At 40.4% G+C, this 22,684-nt stretch overlaps 1 protein-coding gene across 5 annotated transcripts; it reads left to right on the top strand.

Annotated features, from left to right (window-relative positions):
* The first annotated feature begins 2,707 nt into the window (after positions 1-2,707).
* Positions 2,708-21,977, top strand: ogt.1 (O-linked N-acetylglucosamine (GlcNAc) transferase, tandem duplicate 1). 5 transcript variants are annotated; one of them, XM_061725069.1, is made up of 22 exons: positions 2,708-3,074; positions 6,992-7,142; positions 7,833-8,076; positions 8,205-8,273; positions 11,650-11,766; positions 11,868-11,947; positions 12,428-12,623; positions 12,711-12,851; positions 12,959-13,059; positions 13,184-13,337; positions 13,618-13,719; positions 13,827-14,006; positions 14,312-14,470; positions 14,612-14,701; positions 14,961-15,086; positions 15,205-15,375; positions 15,489-15,605; positions 15,809-15,979; positions 19,169-19,321; positions 19,416-19,668; positions 20,416-20,539; positions 20,621-21,977. In XM_061725069.1, the coding sequence occupies exons 1-22, from the start codon at positions 3,038-3,040 to the stop codon at positions 20,799-20,801; spliced, it is 3,117 nt and encodes a 1,038-aa protein (XP_061581053.1). In that variant the 5' UTR covers positions 2,708-3,037; the 3' UTR covers positions 20,802-21,977. The 5 variants fall into 5 exon arrangements, with proteins under 5 accessions (XP_061581053.1, XP_061581052.1, XP_061581050.1 ...); XM_061725068.1 differs by having other exon boundaries at positions 13,827-14,024; XM_061725066.1 differs by having other exon boundaries at positions 6,962-7,142.
* Positions 21,978-22,684: the final 707 nt, after the last annotated feature.

Genomic DNA, 22,684 nt, shown 5'->3' with positions numbered 1-22,684 from the left:
TTCCCCACCAATTAAACTGCACAACAGAGTCCAAATATTTCCAGGCTTTGCTTTAATTTTAATAGAGACTGGTCTAAATTGATCTATGAGTGAATAAACATCTCGCTCTCACGTGTTTCCAAATATAGTTTGTGTGAAAAGAGGGTCTGTTTTGCAAAGCTGTCAATGACCCTGCAGGGAGGAGAAGATGTGCTCACTCTTACAGCCTTCCCAGTGACTGCAGCATGCACAAAGATAAAGCACGTCAGATGCAATCGCTGTAGACACACAGTGCCCATGACATCATTCTGTGCACAAGTGACCTCTAAGCAGGGCAAAGAATGAGAGCAAACGAGAGGAACGTGTAGAGGAGTACACAAACCCAGCACCCTCTGCATGCTTTGGCCACACAGAGCTAAACCAACATGGTCAATGATGTCAACTGCTTTCCCATAGAGGGGCTATGGGAAAAACTGGGGTGCAGCCAGCAGTACCCCATTTTTCATTATCTTTAAGTCAGAGAGGTATGTAAATGTGTGTTTATAAATGGGGCACATCCTCAAGGTTGTCCTATTTAACATGATATTGAAAATCCAAATATAATTATCTGGATTTTCAACTGATATTGTCCTGAGATGAATTGTTAAACTGCAGGCTGATCTGACTCTTTATTAGCAAACCGAAAAAGAAGGGGACTTTCAGAAGGTTGAAATCAGGAACAATACTTAAAAGAGGAATAACAACCCTATGATACAAGTCCTCAACATCGTTCCACCTGCAGCCATACACGGGAGACTGGCTGAAGTAACAGAATCCAGGATCAAACCACTTCAAAGCCACTTTGCGAGGCTCCATGGAAATGTCTTTGAAATGGGTTTGCAGAAGGTGCCCTCTGTTGGTAAGTGTGGCTCAGCAGAGTCTGAACGGCTCAGTAGTGTTATCATAGTGTTATCATATATAATTGATAAAACGGTCACAAAATTTACAGACCCATTATAAGGTTTAAGAACAAAACGGTCAGTATAAGGAAACCTTGACTTTAATTGATACATTTTGGAAACACTATTAAAACATGTATAAGATACTCTGTCCTCGATAGGCTACATGTTTATTTCTTTTTAGCTCAGTTTACCCTGGGTAAGGAACACAGTAAATGCATCAAATCTTCACTCCCACTGAATCCCTAGTCCCAAGCATGCATGAGGTGAAAGTGGAGAGAAACTGATGGATAAACCTTGAGCAGAATCAGGCTCATGAAATCCAGTCATCTGCCTCAACCAGTTGGGGTGGTGAGAGGACACGGAAGAGAAGCCAACAAACACAAAGACATTTCCATGAACACTTGCTACAAAAAAAAAGAAATACCAAGTTAATAACAGTAATAATAGTACATACGCATGTAAACGTCAAAGAGAGCAGACTGAAAAGAGGGCCAAGCGCTTCATGGAAGTTTCCACAGAAATCTAGGCATACGGCACCACAAGTAATAGGCCGAGCCGGTCTTAATTATAGGTTTTCCCTGCAAAGAACTGGTTTAAGCCTAATCTCTTACCATTTGTATCACTGGGAAACTTTTGAAAACTATTGTTGGCTGAATAAAGCTCATCACGCCATCAAATGAAAGTGAAAACGGGCCTGTGCAAAGGGGAAAGATAAAGGCCAACTTACCCTCTTTTTACTTAACACATTGGATTCTTTTATTTATTAATTTATGTTTTAGCTTTGTGAACTCTCAACCAGCTATCAATCCATCCATCCACTATTATTATTATCATTAGGCCTATACCTAATATAGTGGTACGTTTTACCACTTAAGTGTTACATGTGGACGGAAATTGTGTTATTTAAAGTTATTTTATTACTCTTATTGGGTGAAGAATAACAAAACAGAAGTCATTTGAGAAGCTTTATTGTCAATAATGTGCAGAGAGCACTGTCATGATTGTCATTAAGTTACATTATTGCAGAGACATTAGGGAGTGAGCTCAGCACTTCTTTCATATGGGGCTTTGTATGATCATCTGTGGCAAGCTAAGAGACAAATCATTGAACACTTGACACATAAGAGCAACTCCAATTATTTTCAAAGCTGCAATCAGTCAATTTTCAATAAGACAAGTTATGCGAGTTATGTCATAGGGAGAATTTAGAGAAAATAACACCCGCAAGGCTATATTTAAACAAACTGGAGAAGGGAGAAAGAACTGGTTCCTGCTATATTAATATTTATACATGAAGCTGTGTGTACTTTTCTATTTGCATAATGTAAGTGGAAAGGTACACATTTGGTTACATGAGATCATCATTCCCTTCATTCATATTATATCCATAACCCTACATTTTCCTTAGCACAACAACTAAACCTACAATGGTGCGTTTTTTTTTGTTGTTTTTCATATGCGACTACTGCACTTCTTTCTGTATGTTTTTGTCATGTTTTTATGTGAATGACATGTTTAATTTCAGATATCCCTGAACTCCGTTGCTGCTTTTTGCTGTTTGCACTTTGTCTCACTGCACCAATGTATTCATCCGCGCAATCGCACTCCGAAATATTTATTAACGTTATAATTTCCACCTTATCATCGGGAAACATTCCTGTTTATTCGCATTATATTTTTTGAAGGAGCAATTATCAAATATATTATAATTTAACGCATATTTCCTCGTAGAGGCGATGTCTGGATCTAGTTTCTCAAAAAACGAGTTCCACCCCTTTCGCCATTTTATGTTCTGTCGCTGCTTTGTTTTGAAAAGGAAAGCAGTCCGCGCGATAAAGCAACACATTACTGCGTTTATGGGGAAATAAAACACCATAGTGAAGAAGTCCTGCTTGTTAATCGGTATTTATCTACATACCAACGATTCAAATATCCTAGTGTTGTCCCTGTGCGCCGTACGGGGAGTCGTAGATTAGGTAAACCAGCCTTTTTTCTCGCTTGGCGGGCAACGTGTTTGCCGACAAAGACGACGGGAGACACGTTTTTTTTTCTCCTAAATCAGTTTTTTGCCAGAAGACACATTGACGACCACCGTGCAGGACACGAAGACCGAGGAGATGGCGAGCTCAGTGGGAAATGTGGCCGACAGCACAGGTCGGTATCTTTTTAAGCCTGAATTATGGTTCCGCGTTACACCGACGCAGAGCCTACGCCGTAGGTTCTACGTCGGTGTAACGCAGGACCATAAATGAACCTACGGCTTACGGTGCGCGTCGCCGCGTACCCTACGCCGTAGGTTCTGCGTCGGTGTAACGCGGAACCACAAATCAGCCTTTAGTCAGCAACTAGATGTGCAAGATGTGAAACGATCCCGTTTCCTCATTGCTGAATTTGAGCTTCCAATAACACAATACCCTATTTCCTTTAACACATCAATGATTATTGCAATTATGAAGGAAAGTCACATCTTATTGGAGAGTGAATGTATGTATTTCCAAACATAAGTCCTAATATGCACCCCGCATTAAAGCACATTAATGCCGCGTTCCATTTGTCCTCGGAAGTGGAGATTTCCCAGTTCCCAGTTGGATTTTTCAACTGGAACGCCCCTCGTAGTGGGATTTCCCACTGGGAAAGTGGGAGAGTCTTCACCACCCCCGAGTTACCATTCCAAGATGGCTGCCCCGGTTGTAAACAGTAGAAGAGAGCTCTGTAAAAATTCGTAGCACTTCATTCTAGTTTTGGTCACATTAAATCAGTCGTATACAAGTATTGTTCGGCATATATATGCTGCTATAGTGTAATTTACATTTTTAATGTGGTATATGCGAACTACAAACTTGTTTACCTACTTTGTAACTGGAACGGTGATAACTCGGCTATGACGTCATTCCGAGTTCCGACTTCCGAGGTAAATGGAACGCAGCATAAGGGCTGTGTCTTCAATAGCCTCACGATTGTGTTGTGTAATATGTACAGGTGGGTAGTAAACGACACATGAATTGTAAGCAAGACAAGTTTATTGGGTGAAGTCAAGAGTTATTTTGTAAATGAATACGAGTGTTAAGAGACGTGTTTTTACTGGATTAAAAACGCCGCATTTCGATGAGAAAATGGCCGCAAGCTGCCCTCCTGCAGCACATGCTGCTGATGCTTAGTAATGGATGCTCGCCCCTTCCCTTCTTACACAGGTCCAGGTAAATATGTGCTTTCACATCCAAACAGTTACCCCTATGGTCTTATTTGGATATGTGAGGCCGAGTTTCCATTTGCCAGGATGATTTGGGGAAATCTCTCCCCATGTTGTGGCATTTTCATGTTCACATCAACCGCCATTACCCCTGCAAGTGCGAACACACCTCCATCTAGGGTTGCCAACTCCCTGAAAAATAAATAAAGGACGCCTCAACCCGATTACCTTAAACCCTTCCTGGCGTGGTGAATTTATTTTTATTTTTTTAGCCCCTTTTTTGTGAGTGAAACGATTTTTTTTCAACTGTTTTGACTCGAACCTGAATTGAATTGGATGCAAATTTTTGAATGCCATGACCACATGGAAAACAAATTATTATCCAGCAATTCACTTAAATACAAAATAACAAAATTAACTGAATAAAATAAATATCTTTCTTAAACAGAAACCTGTCCTGCTTAACTTAAAATTGTATAAATTCATATAAAACAATAGAAAGAAAGCAGAATATCCATTCTGTAATAGTGCACATTTCTAGTGCAATAACAAAAGTGCAAACAAAGTCTGTAGAAAACTTGTAAACATATGTGTGCCTCAAAGGCCATGACTGTAGGCTACAGTTGTAGTAAAACAGGTATAAAATAACTTATGGACTCAATGCCATTTTATGACTCTCACAGTAATACGGGACAAAGTGCGTCCCTTTTCAGCTCAATACGGGCTGCGTACTTTAGTTTATAAATACGGGACGATTCCGTTTTTCATGGGACGGTTGGCAACCCTAGGTCCAGGTAAATATATGGTTTCACATCCAAACAATTACCCCTATGGTCTTATTTGGATATGTGAGGCAGAGTTTTCATTTGCCAGGATGATTTGAGGATACCTTTCCCATGTCGTGGCATTTTCACACCATGTTCACATCAACTGCCATTACCCCTGCAAGCGCTAACACACCTTCATCTGTGTATTCATTTATATTCCTTTTCCATTATGGATATTAATCGTTGTTTCAACAAATGGGAATGGCATTATATTTGATACAAATTTAAATTAGGCTCAATTTACTAATAGCCTCCCAAAAAGACATGTACAATAGTTAAGCCCGTCTTTCTGCAGGAACCTGATTTACAACCATTTTTAGCACGTGCTCAAAAGCGTGAACTTGCAGGGTGTGTATTGAGTAGGAATGTTCCCAATGTCAAGACACCTCTTCCACCCTGGTCCTCAAGATCTACTATCCCGCATGTTTTGGATGTTTCCCGGCCTCAACACACCTGATTGTAATTAATGGTCGTCACCAGCTTGTCATCAAGGTCTGGACAGTTCTGTTGTTGACACAGCTCCTTGTATCACGGTGTGCTGAAGCAGGGTAGCGTCTAAAACATGCTGGATTGGTGATCTTGAGGACCAGGGTTGGTGACCCCTGGTGTAAAGTAGGGATGCAAATTATCGATTATTTCATTAATTGATAGTTGATAACCTTATCGATCGATCATCGATTAGTTGATAAGCGGCGTTTTTCCCCCATCTGAGATACAAACATAATTTTTTTTGCTTATATAAAATACAAAGGACATTTTAATGTATTCCTTAATCAAATATTTATTTGCTACAAAAGTAACAAAGACATTTTTGTAGGCTACCACAAGGAATATAATATAAAGTGCACTTCAAGGCTATTAGTAGTAGCAGCAGCCATAATAGTGTCATTTGTGTCAAGCAAATTTTAAGTTCTAGTTACGTTTTAAGTTAGAGTTTTGGCAGTGTTCAAAATAAAATTATGAGACCTGCTGTATTGGAGCACATTTTCTTTTAAAACTGTAGCAGGGAGAAACCTATGTATGTACCGGGTGAAGGCTGATTTATGGTTCCGCGTTACAACAACGCAGCGCCTACGCCGTAGGCTACGGCGGCGGCTCTGCGTCGATTTAAGGCGGAACCATAATTCAGGCTTTAGAGGGAACATATCGGAGAACAACCAGAAGAATATAGAGTGGATTAAAAATAAAAGTTAAGCACTGAGCTACATGTGTCTCCCGTCTGGGCCATTGCAGACTCATTGCCTGAGCATGATATTACTAAAACCAAACATACCCTGCGCCTCTTTCTTCTGTGCGCGCCGCGGCGGCAGCGTGTTGTGTCGCATTAAATGTGGTCCGGGCGTAATACCAGCTGGTGAAATTAAACGGGGAAAAAAAAAAAAAAAAAAATAGATTAATTGTAATCGTTAATTTTAATCGGGTAATTTCATAACGGCAATTAATCGAAAATCGATTAATTATTAACATCCCTAGCCCCAAGTCAGCCCTCGAGGGCCACAGTCCAGCATGTTTAGATGTTTCCCTCCTTCAACACACCATGTTAGACTCCTTCAACACACCATGTTAGACTATCACCAATAGAGTTGTACACACCTGAATGATGAGCTGATGACGACCTTTAATTAGAATCAGGTGTATTGATGCAAAGTTGCATCTAAAACATCTAAAAAACTGCAGTTTCTAAAGCATATCCAATGAGAAAAGTGCGAGGAATTCCCAACAACAATGCATTTTATCACACAAATGATTTTCAAGATATTTGACATTTTTGTAGACGTTTTCCTCATTACAACAATTGAGATACATTGCATTTAATTCACAAATGTTTCCCATTATTTCACTGCTTGCTATTGTGATCCCTTGATTTTTGCCTTGTCCTGTTTTCTGTTGAGTTCAAAACATCATTTTCTTTTTATTAGAATCATTGTCATCTCTTTGGTTTCAGTTTTTATTTTTCTCAATTCATTTTTTCCATCACTTCTAACATGTCGTTTCCCCCTCCTTGGCTTGTGTTGGTGCTCCAGAACCAACAAAACGTATGCTTTCCTTCCAAGGCTTGGCTGAGTTGGCGCACCGGGAGTATCAGTCGGGAGATTTTGAGGCAGCTGAGCGCCACTGCATGCAGCTGTGGAGGCAGGAGCCTGATAACACAGGCGTGTTGTTACTTCTGTCCTCCATCCACTTCCAGTGCCGAAGACTTGACAGGTGAGGCGGAGGGTGTTATGTGAAAAATGTATCAAGAGTCTTCTTGTTTGGAGTGCACAGTATTGGACTGGGAGATCCCCCTAGAACAACTGAGCTGTCTTCTGGAAAGCCTTTTATTCATTTCATTTGGTCCCCTGCTTACCTGTTGTGGCTGGTGTCCATTATACATGACACATTGCTTGTATCGAAAGAGATCCCATTCATATTCTGTGGAAAGCAAGGAGGTATGTTCATCCCTGCCTTAAAGCAATGCTGGATGGCAAAGCGTTAAAAACATTAGCTTGTTGTTTATGTTTATGCATTGCATCAAAGTCAAACAAAAAGTAAAATACACCCCGGATGTGGTTATAACTTCATGTTGAAGTAAACACCTCTTTTGGATTCTTCTTTGCAAGAAAATAATGGGAGTGAAGCGATTGCATGCAAAATTTCTCATGTGCAGTGGACATGCGGGCTCATGGTTCTCGACCTTGGGTGTGTGTCCTTTCTTTCTACACTCTGGTTTATTGTATTCATTATTATGTTTTCACAGTATTAATCTTGGTCCTATTTTATATATTTACCCATGAGTCACAAGTTTTCTCTCCATCTCTTGCAACATGGTGTTGCCTCTACGCAAGATACAATGAAGACAACTGTTCTAACCCCGGCCTTCACAAATGTAAATGTTGTTCATGTTGGCCCCTTCAGGTCCGCACACTTCAGCACTTTGGCAATCAAGCAGAACCCAATGCTTGCTGAGGCATACTCCAATCTGGGGAATGTCTACAAGGAGCGTGGGCAGTTGCAGGAGGCCATAGAGCATTATCGCCATGCACTGAGACTGAAGCCGGATTTTATCGATGGATACATCAACCTTGCAGCAGCTTTGGTGGCCGCAGGAGACATGGAGGGAGCAGTGCAGGCTTATGTGTCGGCATTACAGTATAACCCAGTAAGTCACAAGCCGTGTTGAAATCTTTAAATTGACAGGGCACATTGACAGAAAACTCTTATTTGCTAATTAAGCAAATATCCATTGATACAGGGTTTTTTTTTCCCTCTTTTTTTCTGCTTCCACAGGATCTTTATTGTGTACGTAGTGACCTGGGCAATTTGCTTAAAGCCCTCGGGCGTTTGGAAGAGGCTAAGGTATGTAACCAAGGGGTTCGCACTTATTTAGATGTGGTTTTCATGTTTTCGTTCTCAAGTATATTTACCCATTTATTTATTTATTTATTTTTTTTTTTTGGCTTGCTCATTTCTTTTCTTTAACCACCTACTAAGGCCTTTTTTTGTTTTATTCCTTAAATTTTTTTAATTGAGTCCCCTCAGCTCAGCCCTTTCTGCTAAGAACAGAAAGTGGTAGTGTCTACTTTTTTCAGAGTTGCACTGAGCTTCTCACCCCAACTTAGAAAAGTCTTTTTGGAAATATTGGACTGGAATAAGTCACCGTCCATATGAGGCAATCGGGTTTTCTCAACCAAACTTTTTGTATTTTTCTAAATCATAGTACTCAAAAACTTCTTTTGATTACTTTTTATGTTTTATACATCTTTTTGTTTTTCAGTATAGTATGCACATTATATTTTTCCTTTCCCTTTTATCACTTAGTCTCACTGTCCTTTACTGTACGCTGACTTTTTATCAGAGATCAGCCCCTTCCCTTTCAGGAAGAAAGGCTGTTTGTAAATTCACACAGCTGATTCGACCCTGGCCCTGCATTTTCATATGTTTTACCTTGGAGGGAGAATGCTGGCTCGGTCTTAAAAAGTAAATATGAACTGATGAGAAGCTAGTTTATATTTGAAGTGCAAAAGATAAGATGGTTTCTAACCTAGCCACTATACTCCTGTATTATGTATATTAGGGTTTCAATGACAGCGCATTTTGCTGTCGGTACAGGTTCAGTGTGGGTTTTTTGCCCCCCTTCAGGAGTTGCAACTTCCATTTGTCTCAACAGATTTTAAAGGGGGTACCTTTTTATGTTGGGTCAAATCTGGAGCTATGGAGTTGTCTTTCAGGTTACAGGCCATCTTATTTTGTGCTAGAGGGGGGTACAGGAGTGTGGAGGAGCATCAGGGAGTCACAAGCTCCCCAGCTCTGTTACTTCACACACCCCCCCGCGCGCTTGCTGAGGAATGGTGGAGTATGCGCGCTCAGAGCTGTCTTCCTGACCATTTAACTTCAGCTCAAGCACACACTCATCGTACTATTATACACACATGCATCAGTTCTTTGACTGTGATTTGGAATGAATATTCTATGCAGAGGTTTATCCTTCTGATATCCACTGCTCTTGCATTGCACACTTGACTGTGGGGCTTCAGGACACCTCACTACTTTAGTTTCTTTTAAAATGATGGCAGTCGTGTCAGGCAGACAGCTCGCTATCTGTACTCCACCGCATGCGTCAGATGCTGGGTTAGAAAGACAGAAGCACGCGCAGCAACAGCGATGACCTCTTTATTTCAGAACTGTGGAGGCTTCTAGATACAAGTAATTAAACCACAGACTTCTTTTCCCCTACTCATTGGCCAGGATCCAAGAAAGCAAGCCAGGATAAAGAAATCAAAGTTTTTTAAAAATATTTCATGGAAATGTTAAAAGAATCAAAAGACAAGTAATGATTTAATATTTCTTCCCTTTTCCTTCAAATATGTAATAATATTCCCAAAGAAATGGGATCAGTTCATTTGGGCAAGATCAAGCCAGTAATTGTCCTCCTGTAGTTTGATTTGAAACCTGAATTGAAGGACAACTGGAAGTCTTAACGTATGTGACTGATACTGTGCACATCAAAGCCTTTCTTCCCTCCCAGTTAGCCTGTAAACATTCCTTTTGTTTTCATTGCTATAAACATTCATTGCATGATTGAAAACTAGGAATAGTATTATAGTTGTTATGTTTGTTGTGATTTGGTGTTTTATTTCCATATTAAAAGAAGAATGAATTGTTTGAGAAACCTTTACTAACGATCTTGTTTTCTGATTTTGTCTCTTTTGGTTTTTCCACAACTGATATTGTTATTTAGAAGGTTTCAGGTGGGTGACACTATTCCTGCGTAGGTGCCTGGCGGAAAGGAACACTAGGGCAGCCTCAGTCCTCTCCTCTTCTTCCAGCCAGCAGCGACCAGCACTCTGACAAAGTCCAAAAATATGGTAACGGGTTTGTAACTGAAAAACAAAAGAAAAACCACCTCACTTCATGCTTGAGCTCCTCTGTCTTTTGGCTTCCTTTGAGGAGCAAAAGAAAACAGAAAGTAACTTAACAAAGTAGAGTGAGCATTTATTAAAATATGCTATACTAATTACCCAGTTTTATATTGAGTAAAAAGAAACTTGGTTATGGAAGCTATAATCGTGAAAAACAAGTAAGAACCCTCTAACTCTTACATGTTGGTTATTTTTCCTATTTTATTTTGTTTTTCCCTTCTTTATTTGGAGTTGCAGCGTTCTGATGATCATGCAGATAGCGCGCTGTGAGTCTGCAGTAGCGCAGGGGCTGCGCAGCGATACCCTTCAGACAACCAAAATGTTGGAAAGCGCACGCATGCAATCCTACGCCCCCTCATACCCTTTGACCGGTTAGTTGTGGACCTCTCCCCACTGAAATCCAGCCTCGCTCCCAAGTGTGCCCAAATTTGACATAATTGGCTTTTGGAAAAAAGTATTTTCTTCTGCAACAGTGTTTATTAGTAATGATAAGGAGCCCTTTTATTATTTCGCTCAAAAAATTCTTCATATTCAAAAATATTTTACCACTGGTTTCTCTTAAGCGAAACTGCCTCTTTATTGTAAAGGGGTGCCGAGTGTGTGCTAGTCTGGTGTTGCAGATGTTCTGCCAGAGGTTGTTGGTCTGCAGCTGTTGCACCCGGTCATCAGCGAGCGCAGCGGGGAAATAATACCTTTGCCTGGTGCAAGGTCTTGCGAACAGCGTTAAAAAGGTGCGTTGTGGTGGCGGCGGCAGTAGACCCACACTGCGCGCTTGCGTTTATTGCGCATGCATTACAGGGACCATCACCTGCACAAACTGTCCTGCATCCAAGGTTGTGAAATGTTATGCTGACATTTTGTCAATGCAGCTTATTATAATTTTTATTTTATCTAATTTGAGTTATTCTTTGGATTTCAATGGATCAATGTCAATGTTCTCGACTGTAGCAGATTGTACATAGTTAAGGAACCACTACGGTTGGTGATATGGTGGTCATAACTGCAAGATGTGGGACTACGTGTAGGTGTTGGTTGGATCCGCGCAGCGTAGGAAAAAGCATTGCAGCTTTGCGCAGCAGACTTCGGCGCCAGCGAGCCCATGCTGTAGACTCACTTTTTGCCATCATGGAGAATGGTTACTAATTTTCCTTTCTCTGCCCCCTTTTTTTTTTTGTTTGTTCTTACTTTTATTCTCAATCTTCTATTTTGTTTTTATTTTACACTCCCCTTTCTTCCCCTCTACACACTATACTTCTCCCACTCTACCTCTTGTCTTCTTTTCCTTGTGGTTTTTCATTGAAAATCTACTGAAGGCTTGTTACCTGAAAGCCATCGAGACTCAGCCCAACTTTGCTGTAGCATGGAGCAATTTAGGTTGTGTATTCAATGCCCAGGGAGAAATATGGCTTGCCATACACCATTTCGAAAAGGTAATTTTTTTTCCCCTTCATAATATCCCAGCTTTGTCTTGTGGTATTCTTTCACTGTCATATGTTATGAGCTCTGATTTATTAAATTTTTTTTTGTTTAGGCTGTGACTCTGGACCCAAATTTTCTTGACGCATATATCAATTTAGGCAATGTTTTGAAAGAAGCCCGCATCTTTGACAGGTATGTCTGACATAACATGACCTTTATATTTCTTGACAACATGACGGTCTAAGCCCTTGTTTTTTAATACACGCCCCAGTGGAGGTGTGTATTTAAAGAGCATTATCTGTGTTTGTACCTCTTTGCATTCTTGTAGCTTTTTACATTGCGTTGTTTAGGCAGGGCAGGTGTACTGCACTTGCATAACCTTGTAGGTGCAGTACATCTGACTCTACCAGCTCAGATTCATCCCTGAACTATTATATTCAAAGCTGTAATTAAACTACAGAAATGGTGGCTGTATTTACATAAATCTTAACCCGTAAGTGGTCGTATAAGAAGAACTTGAATTGTTTGATTTATTAGTGTTTTTAATATAATAATGGCTTGTCGGAAATGGCTTGAAAATGTAGATTCTTTTTTTTTTATTATTTTGTTACTTTATTTGATTCATTTAGTTTTGGATTGAAACTTGTATTCATAGTCTGTATCCTTTTCCAGAGCCGTGGCTGGATACCTCAGAGCCCTGAGTCTGAGTCCTAACCATGCAGTTGTCCATGGAAATCTGGCCTGTGTCTACTATGAGCAGGGCCTGATTGACCTGGCCATTGATACCTACCGCCGTGCTATTGAATTGCAGCCCCATTTCCCTGATGCCTACTGCAATTTAGCAAATGCCTTGAAGGAAAAGGGCAATGTAAGTGCATTTTATGTTACAGAATGTCACCAATTAGTGAGCCTTTGCTGATAGTGACAGTTAAAATGCCTTGTATATCTTATCCAGGTTTCTGAAGCAGAGGAATGCTACAATACAGCTTTGCGTTTGTGTCCAACTCACGCTGACTCTCTGAATAACTTGGCCAATATCAAGCGTGAGCAGGGCAATATTGAGGAGGCAGTTCAGCTCTATAGAAAAGCCCTGGAGGTACGTTCATGGTCACTTTTACTAAATTTGCTTTCTTTTGTGAGTTTGTATGCTTGATTATTGTAACTGCACTGCCTTTCTAAGTAGTACTTATTGTTTTTCATCAGGTGTTCCCAGAATTTGCTGCAGCTCACTCTAATCTGGCCAGTGTCCTGCAGCAGCAGGGCAAACTCCAGGAGGCCCTCATGCACTACAAGGAGGCGATAAGGTTTGTTTTATGGGCTACATGTGCCTGCTGATTTGGAGTCTTCGTGATTTGTGATTATAAAGTGAACATCAATAATGCTTTAATGCTGTTTTTTTTTTTTTTTTTTTTTTTTTTTAATTTTCAGAATCAGCCCAACATTTGCTGATGCCTATTCCAACATGGGCAATACGCTGAAGGAAATGCAAGATGTGCAGGGAGCGCTGCAGTGCTACACTCGGGCCATCCAGATCAATCCAGCCTTTGCTGACGCTCACAGCAATTTGGCCTCTATTCATAAGGTATGAGTAATGTATAGGTCTAATTTTAATGCTATTTCATTATTGGATTCAAAAATGCATCACTTCACCATGGAGCTTTAGCGTATGATTGCTGATAGTACTTCACTCTCATGCATGTCAGATATACATTTGAACCATGTATCAGTCATATGAATCAAGAAATTATACAATACTTATCAAAGATTTTAATCTGGAATTCCCCTGAACCGTAGCAGTTTCAGTGCTGGAGTGTATTATTTCTGCTGTCCTCTTAATTTGACTTTTTTATTGTTTTTATCAGGATTCAGGAAACATTCCCGAGGCCATCGCATCTTATCGCACAGCTTTGAAACTCAAGCCTGACTTCCCTGATGCTTACTGCAATTTGGCGCACTGTCTACAAGTTTGTATAGATTTTTCTTCTCTCTTTTTAATGCAATATAATCAGTTATTTTTTTTCTGATGGTTGTAAACTGTTCTGATCTCTCCTATTCTTTCTTCCCACTTCAGATTGTTTGCGACTGGACAGATTATGATGAGCGAATGAAAAAACTTGTTAGCATTGTGGCCGACCAACTGGATAAAAACCGTTTGCCATCAGTCCACCCACACCACAGCATGCTGTATCCACTTTCACACAATTTCCGCAAGGCCATCGCTGAACGACATGGAAACCTATGTCTGGACAAGGTACACGCACTGATCAAAGCAAGTAACTTTTTTAATTTATATTTTGGGGGGGGCTATAAGGTTGCTGGTGATGGAAATGCCTTTCTGCAGGGTTGTGGGGAAGGTAAGGGATGATCAAGATGCTCAGAATATATAAATTTATAGATTAGAGGCATAGCTGTTGGTGGTGAATGGGTTGCTTGCAGAGGGAGTGGTATAAGGATGGTCATGATTTTAGGTAGATTTTTTTTGTAAGGTTGATGGGAGTTTAACTTGGTATATAGAAACACCTTTCCTGCTATATCACGCTGTTGCTCATTCCACAGATTAACGCACTGCACAAACCTGCTTACGAGCATCCCAAGGATTTGAAGGCCAGTAGTGGACGTCTGCGTGTTGGCTATGTCAGCTCTGACTTTGGCAACCATCCGACTTCACACTTAATGCAGTCCATTCCTGGAATGCACAATCCTGAGAAATTTGAGGTAGATGATCTTTAGTAAAATTAATCTGGAAATATAATCTTGCCATAGATGTCTGTATTGCTAACTATAAAGTCTAGTATAACTGTCTTTAATTGGTGCACAGGGTTCACTAACACCCCCCCTTTTATTTTCTTCATAAAGGTGTTTTGCTATGCACTCAGTCCTGACGACAGCACCAACTTCCGTGTGAAAGTAGTGGCAGAAGCTCATCATTTCACAGACCTCTCACAGGTATGAGCTGGAAGTCCTTCCTGTCAGTATTTGTATATTTAGTTAATTGGTTCACCTTGATTTATCTTCTTTCTAAACTAGAAGAAAGTGTTCTGTTTGAATTAAACAAATTATTTTATAGTACTCTTAAAGTCCATTGTCTTCTGCCTTAAAGGAGATTTGTTCTGGACGAGTATGCAGTCATATCAAACATAAGCACATTTTCCATCTAATGCCAGAGACGTAGCCATTAATGCATAATCTAATCTTTCAACTCCAGATCCCTTGCAATGGCAAGGCTGCAGATCGTATTCATCAGGATGGAGTCCACATTCTGGTCAACATGAACGGATACACCAAGGGAGCCCGAAATGAGCTGTTTGCCCTTCGCCCCGCCCCAATTCAGGTGAGCTTTCAGAAAACAAATACCACCCTTTATAGTTGGTTCAATTCCTACATTTGTCATTTGCTGGATATTTGCTTTGAAGAAAAAGCACAATTAAATGTTTCTTCTTTTTCAACAGGCCATGTGGCTGGGTTACCCGGGAACCAGTGGAGCTCCCTTCATGGACTATATCGTCAGTGACAAGGAGACATCTCCTATAGAAGTAGCAGAACAGTACTCTGAGAAACTCGCCTACATGCCCCACACCTTCTTCATTGGAGACCATGCCAACATGTTCCCTCACCTCAAGGTTGGTCCAGCCTCCCTCATGTTTCCTTGCATTGTTTTTTTTTCTTTTCAGCTTCATAAACACACAAAAAAGACAACAGCATTGTAATGAGTCTTTTTTTTTTTTATCTACAGAAAAAGGCAGTGATTGATTTCAAGTCAAATGGACACATCTTTGACAACCGCATTGTTCTTAATGGTATTGACCTGAAAGCCTTCTTGGACAGCCTGCCAGATGTCAAAGTGATAAAGGTGAGTTCAAGGAATATTTCCCGGACATTATATAACTAAACTAATTGAAACAGCTAACTATTTGAAGAACAGATGGGCATTGGCTATTTGTGTTGCTCTTCATCGTATGGTCATTGCATATTAAATGTTCTTGTTAGAAATGTCTTTATTGAAATCTTTGAACTGTATTCAAGCTTTTAAGTTGAAATTTCCTGTGTGACCAGATGAAGTGTGACATCAACCAGGAAGCTACAAGTGACACAAATGGAGCCCTGTCCATGCCTGTGATTCCCATGAACACAGCAGCTGAAGCCATCATCAACATGATCAATCAAGGGCAAATCCAGGTCACAATCAATGGCTTCACAGTCAGCAATGGCCTGGCCACCACACAGGTATGTAAGGTATGCATTAGGTGGACAGTTTTCAACATAAATGCAACTCTAGTGAGATATGATAGGGCAGGGATTAAAGTTCTCCGTCTCTGGACGGATTTCCGTCAATTGGAAAATGAGGGGAAAAAAAAAAAAAAACTTTGCATGTGAGTTTTGTTGTGGTATAGTTTTAGACTATCCAATGACTATCCAATGAAATCATGTTAGGCATTAAACTGACGCTGTTGTAAACCAATAAAACTGCCGGAGCCTTGGATTAGCCAATCAGAGCAGAGGAGGCGGTAACTTCGGGATAAGGATTGGCTCTAAGGCTGGGTCGGTCGGTCGGGCTGGGGTGCGAAGCGGGGCTGGGCTCGAGCCGCGGCCGGGGGAGCAGTCGCCCCGTTGCCCTCCCCGCCGCCGGAGGCTCGGCAGCCCGGCCCGCCTCGCGGGGCCTTCGTCCAGGCGGCGTTCGCGCGTCGTCGGGCGGGGGTCTTTCTGCGGGGCCGTGTCCGGCGCCGCGTGGAAGGCGGGTCGGTGGGGGGGATCGGGAACGGCGGTCGGCGGCGGCGACTCTGGACGCGCCGGGCCCTTCTCGCGGATCTCCCCAGCTGCGGCGCCCGTCGGGGACCCGTTAACGCGGGCCCCCGGCGGGTCCCTTCTCGGGTTGCCACCTTTCAGAAATAAAAATAAGGAACGCCTGATTTCAGCAGCGCAGGCGTCAAAAAAGGCAACATCCCCAAAACGTCTAAACTGCATAGAAATTTATTTATTTTATATGAAAAAACTAAATGCTTTGATGTAAAGTTTAAAGTGCTTTAATAGCATTGAACTTGCACGACTGTACAGACAGACAACCATACCAGTAACTGAAATAGTCTCCTATGCTATGCTTTTCCACATCAGCCCAGATGTAGAATATAACCTACAGGTGAAGGTTGGAAAATTAGAATATGGTGTAAATTTATTTAAATTTAAAAGGTGAAACTAATATATTACATAGTCTCAATACATACAAAGCAACACATGTTAAACCTTTATTTGTTATAATTTTGATGGTTGAATTCTTTATTGATTTCATAAAATATTCACATTTTTTGAGATTTTTTATTTGGGGTTTTCATAAACTGAGCCATAATCACCAAAATTATAACAAATAAAGGCTTGAAGTATCTTACTTTAAATGTAGTGGGAAATAAGATATTTGTTTCACCTTTAGTTGAATTTACTACGAATGAAGTTTTGTGATATATTCAACTTTTCCGACCTTCACCTGTAGATTATGACATCAATAAATAAGAGCATAATATATGTCCGTATTGTTTCAATAGGGAACGCAACTTTTAATTCGCAATTACGTAACATTTCCGCATATCAAGGGATGGGTGGAAAGCCTTGTCACCTCGGCTGGCGCCTAGCAGCTGACTTAGAACTGGTGCGGACCAGGGGAATCCCACTGTTTAATTAAAACAAAGCATTGCGAAGGCCCACGGGGGGTGTTGACGCCATGTGATTTAGAAAAACCTTCCTCTCAACAATAACATCATCTCTTTGTCTGCACTAACACCATCATTGATTGTCCATGAAACAGTCCAGGATGTTTCATCACCTTGGCCAGAGCCTTGCCAAGTGCAGTGACATCAGAGCAGCTGGTCAACTGGATGAAGAAGTGCAGTTTACCAGGTTGACTCAGATCTAGGAGAACAGGCCTAAGGCTTTAATGACCAATTGATGTGGACAAAAAAAAAGCAAACTAACAATAATAAAACTGCTCAAAAACACCTTCCTCCTATAAAATGCTATTGGTCTCGAGTATTTAAATAGTGTTGGTTAAAGTCTTATTACACCTTAAATGCTGTATTAGAAAACAGAAGGGCTAATACAGCATTTAACTTTTTTACTTGAAACCTTTGGGAAGCGACCGCATATGAACTGGCGTGAAAAAATGTTTTCAGTCAAAAATATTTTTTTTGCTTTAATCCCTGTGATAGGGACACAAGAGCTATAAATGCAGGGACAAATAATTTGGTGTCATTCTGCTTTTTAAATACATAACTACTGATTGATTTTTAATTGAGGCTTATTTTATAAGGAGGATGTTTTGGTATCAGGTGAAAGTATTAACTGAATAAGGACAAAGCCACCTTGACCTCTGCCAGAGCTTTAATACTAGGGCTGGAGCTATCAGAATATTTTAGTAATCGAGTATTCTACTGAAAATTCCAGCGATTAATCGGACAAAACATATTTTTGTTTAGTTAAAGAGCAATTATGAATATACATAAGATGTAAGTTGTTAATTAACATCACTAAGACTAAATTATATAATACAGTAGGTTCATGGCTGTGCATTTAAAAACCCTGAACTTACACCAGTTGACCAAATTCACTGCCTTCACTCAAAAAACTAAGGATCTTACCAAGAAATGTTCTTATTTCTAACCTAAAAATGCCATTACACCTGATAACACACATCACTTAAAAGGTTAGGTGTTTTTCCCACGTGTTTCAATTGAACTTTCATTTGTGTCAAGGAAATTTTAAGTTCTAGTTAAGGTATAAGATTTTGGGTTTTGGCAGTGTTCCAAATAAAATTATGAGACCTGCTGTATTGGAGCACATTAGGCACCAGCGCTGCTTGTTTTATCCATGAATGACTACAGAGCTAAAATTGAAAACTACCCAGTTAGCTTCATTACGTTTTTATTTTTCTGACATTTTCTGCCTTTTCTTTTAGTTAAAACTGTAGCGGGAACAGATGTTTAGAGGAACCTATGTATGTACTGGGTTAGAGGGGGAACATATAGGAGAACGGACCAGAAGAATATAGCGTGGATTGAAAATAAAAGTTAAGCACTGAGCTATATGTGTCTCCCATCTGGGCCATTGCAGACTGCCTGAGCATGGCATGCTACAAAAACGAAACATATCCGCCGCCTCTTTCTTCTTCCTTTTACGTGCGCGGCGTCAGCGCGTTGTGCCGCATTAAATGTAGTCCGGGTGAAACACCCTGCTTTGAGCTGGCAAAATGAAACGATTCCTCGAGGCAGAGAAAATTCCTCGGATCATTGTTTGTAATCGAATTACTCTAATTATTCGAGGAATCGTTTCAGCGCTAATTAATACTACTTGAATGATCCCAAACTTGCACACTTAATACCTGTTAAGACAAAAGCATTGAGACAGCATTGATTTTATTCCTGATTTTAGATCAATAACAAAGCTGCAACTGGGGAGGAGGTGCCACGCACAATTGTTGTGACAACCCGCTCCCAGTATGGTCTCCCTGAGGACTCGATTGTCTACTGCAACTTCAACCAGCTCTACAAGATCGACCCGCCTACTCTTCAGATGTGGGCCAATGTAAGACAAATGATGTTCCTTCAGCTCCCGGCTCGTTTAACACAACCTGCACAAGTTTTTGTTAAATATTTTTTTAATTCCCCTGTTTCTGCAGATCTTGAAACGTGTGCCCAACAGCGTGTTATGGCTTCTTCGCTTCCCTGCTGTTGGCGAGCCCAACATCCAGCAGTACGCCCAGAACTTGGGTCTGCCCGGCTCTCGAATCATTTTCTCGCCCGTGGCTCCCAAAGAGGAGCATGTGAGAAGAGGCCAGCTGGCTGATGTGTGTCTAGACACCCCTCTGTGCAACGGACACACTACAGGCATGGATGTTCTTTGGGCTGGAACTCCCATGGTAACCATGCCAGGTGAGGGCTCTTTAAAGTTGAATAAAAGAATCTCTCTTGTGACTAATTGTTTTTTATTTAGCTAAAATGTTTGTCTGTGGAAATTAGGGCTGGGTGATATGGACCAAAAGTCATATCTCGATATTTTCTAGCTGAATGGCGATACTCGATATATATATCGATATTTTTTTCTGTGCCATAATTGGGGTTTCCCCCAAAGCATTATAGCATAGCATCTCTGTTAGCTTCATTTTTTTCTGAGGCAAAGCCTTAAAAAAACTGTCAGTTTTAATACAAAGCCTCGTGCCAAATTTCACACAGGTTCATTTATTAACAGAGGTCTGCACAATATCAAAATGTATAAAACAAGTGAAATAAAAATAAACTGCCTGCATATATAGAATTAAAATGTTTCTTGAATAAAATAAAACAAATATCCCTTTCCTGCACAACAATTAAATTAAAATACACTGTACAATAACAGGCAGACTTTTCAACTGAGGTTGATAGTTGTGCAAATAACAAAACATTTGTGCAAATCTCAAATAAAACATTCAAGTCAATTTGTCACAAAATAAGCTATATCATAATCATTAAAAAAAAAAAAATGTAAAAATCGATATAAACGTACCGATCGTACCATATCGCGTTTGAAAATATATCGATATATATTAAAATCTCGATATATCGCCCAGCCCTAGTGGAAATAAAAGGAGACATAAAAATGTTAAAACTATTAATTTGTTTTCCATTTAAACCTTTTAACAGGTGAGACCCTTGCCTCCCGTGTGGCTGCCTCGCAACTCAGGTGTCTTGGCTGCCCTGAGCTCATTGCCCTAAGTCGTCAGGACTACGAAGATATAGCAGTCAAGCTGGGTTCCGACATGGAGTAGTAAGTTGACATTTAAGACTGCCTTTTTCAATCATCAGGGGAGAGATGTTCATTCAAACTCTGGCTCTTGTTCTCTTGCAGCCTGAAGATGATCAGAGCGCGCGTTTGGAAACAGAGAATCTGCAGCCCTCTTTTCAACACCAAGCAGTACACAATGGAGCTGGAGAAGCTGTATCTGCTCATGTGGGAGCACCACAGCAACGGCAGCAAGCCAGATCATCTTGTTAAATACCAGACAGTGGAGCCCAGTGAGAGTGCCTGAACTGGAAGCATGCTTCTCCACTACATCCCAGCCGTTTAACTAATTTTGACTGGTCAGGTTCCTACCCTCTCCCTGAATCAGCGTCTACCATCTATGTAGTGGGACTCTTACTTGCAAGGAGCCTAGTGCATATGTTCACATTTGTCCCTGAATACGTTACTCGTTGAATAACACAATCTGCGTCTCCTGAGCCAGATTTAGCCTGAGACTTTCAGGCATCCTGTCTGAGACTCTTGTCCTGAAAACACTCTATATCTATTTGGTGAGCATGAGGATTGTGAATGCCCTTCAGTACTTTGAACAGTGGAATTTCTGTTTCTCCTCTGTGTGCATACAGGACTAACTGCAGCTTGTGGAGAGAATACCCAGCCATCATTACCCATTGATCTATTTATAAATGGATTAAGAGTGTTGTGCATTTTAAAATGAAACTTGCACCGTTAAAATTGTACTGACTCAAGTTTAATTAGCTTTAATGTTACAAAACAAATTGTGTTTGTTCTCTGGTTTGTCTTAAGTTGTCCAAAGTAAATGAAAGGTTTTATGAACTGGTATACATGACAATTGTCCTTAACTAAATGCCAACTTTTATTCATTTTGTCAAAGAATTTTAATAGGCCGAGGTCAGAAGATTGGACAAAGGAATTCAATTCGTCATAAAGTACAAATTATTCCAGTTCATTTCTAATTTCGGGGCTGTTGATGAATAGCTTTTCTGTTTGTTTTCCTTTTTCTTAAATGACACAAACCAGGAGCGTGCTAGGTAAGTATTTTCTAAGCAGCTTTTGTTTTGTATTGTCTGTTAACTGTATGCTGTCAGTGCTGCTGCAAGTCTCTACTTATAATAAAACATGGAGATGACAAAAACAGAATGGCTTTACTCTACTAGTGAGACATTGAAAAGGTGGGCTCTTAGCCTTTTGTAACCTTTTATTGTGAAAGTCAACTAAATTGGTATATGTGATTGAAATTGAGTGATGTTAGCAGTAATTTCATTGTAAGAAACAGTCTAATTGCCCATCTTCTGGTTATGTTATTGCTTTTTTTTTCTTTTTCTGAAGACACAATTTCCTCAAGTATCCCATGACATGTATTGCTTTTGTTCAAGAATGTTTATTTCCAATCTTGGCACAAAGTAGTACAAGATTGTATTGAATGAACAAATTATCCCTGATATTGGCTTGTAATATGTGAGTTGGGTGGCTGACTAGGAATCCAGATTGAATTGCACAAAAGGGTTTGGTATTGAGGAGTATTGCTTTGTAGTTGGCTGTATGTGGTCAAATTCTCTAAAATCCATTTGGGAAAGGGCTTCACTGATTATATTTTTATCATAGGAAGCATTATTCTAGAGCTGTTTCCTTGTTAAAGGGAAAGAAATACTTTGATGACACATTTCCCTCGCTGCACATTTGAAGCATGTGGTGATTGGCAGACTGTGACAAGAATTTATGTAAATATTAAGACAGGAGGGTGATCACGAGCACCCTGCTACAACCATATGTTTGATCCTTGGGGCTTTCAGTATTTTGAAGCTAAGTTGCACCATATCTTTTTAAGTTTATATCTTAAATCACATACGGTATTAGGAATATCTTAAAATACACCACTATCAACCATATAAATCTGACCACCTGTTTAATATAGCAGGTTCTCTTGGTGCTCGCAAGGGACCTCTGAACAAAACAAATGAAGTTGTGCTGAAGTATCCAGTACCAGGATGCTGGAAGAAGATCATATGGGCGCTGTAGGTTGTGCAGTGGCGTACCTGTGTTCACACAGACTGGTATCTGGGGAGTTTAGTGACATCTTGAACTTTTTTTTTTTTAAATATATAGATGGTCTCACTACTGAGTTGCTACAAGAGGTGGATGTTATAGGTG

This window comes from Cololabis saira, chromosome 7 (genome assembly GCF_033807715.1).
Source record: "Cololabis saira isolate AMF1-May2022 chromosome 7, fColSai1.1, whole genome shotgun sequence".
Taxonomy (NCBI): Eukaryota; Metazoa; Chordata; class Actinopteri; order Beloniformes; family Belonidae; genus Cololabis; species Cololabis saira.
The sequence above is the reverse complement of the archived record's forward strand: the minus strand, read 5'-3'. Positions and strand labels throughout refer to the sequence as shown.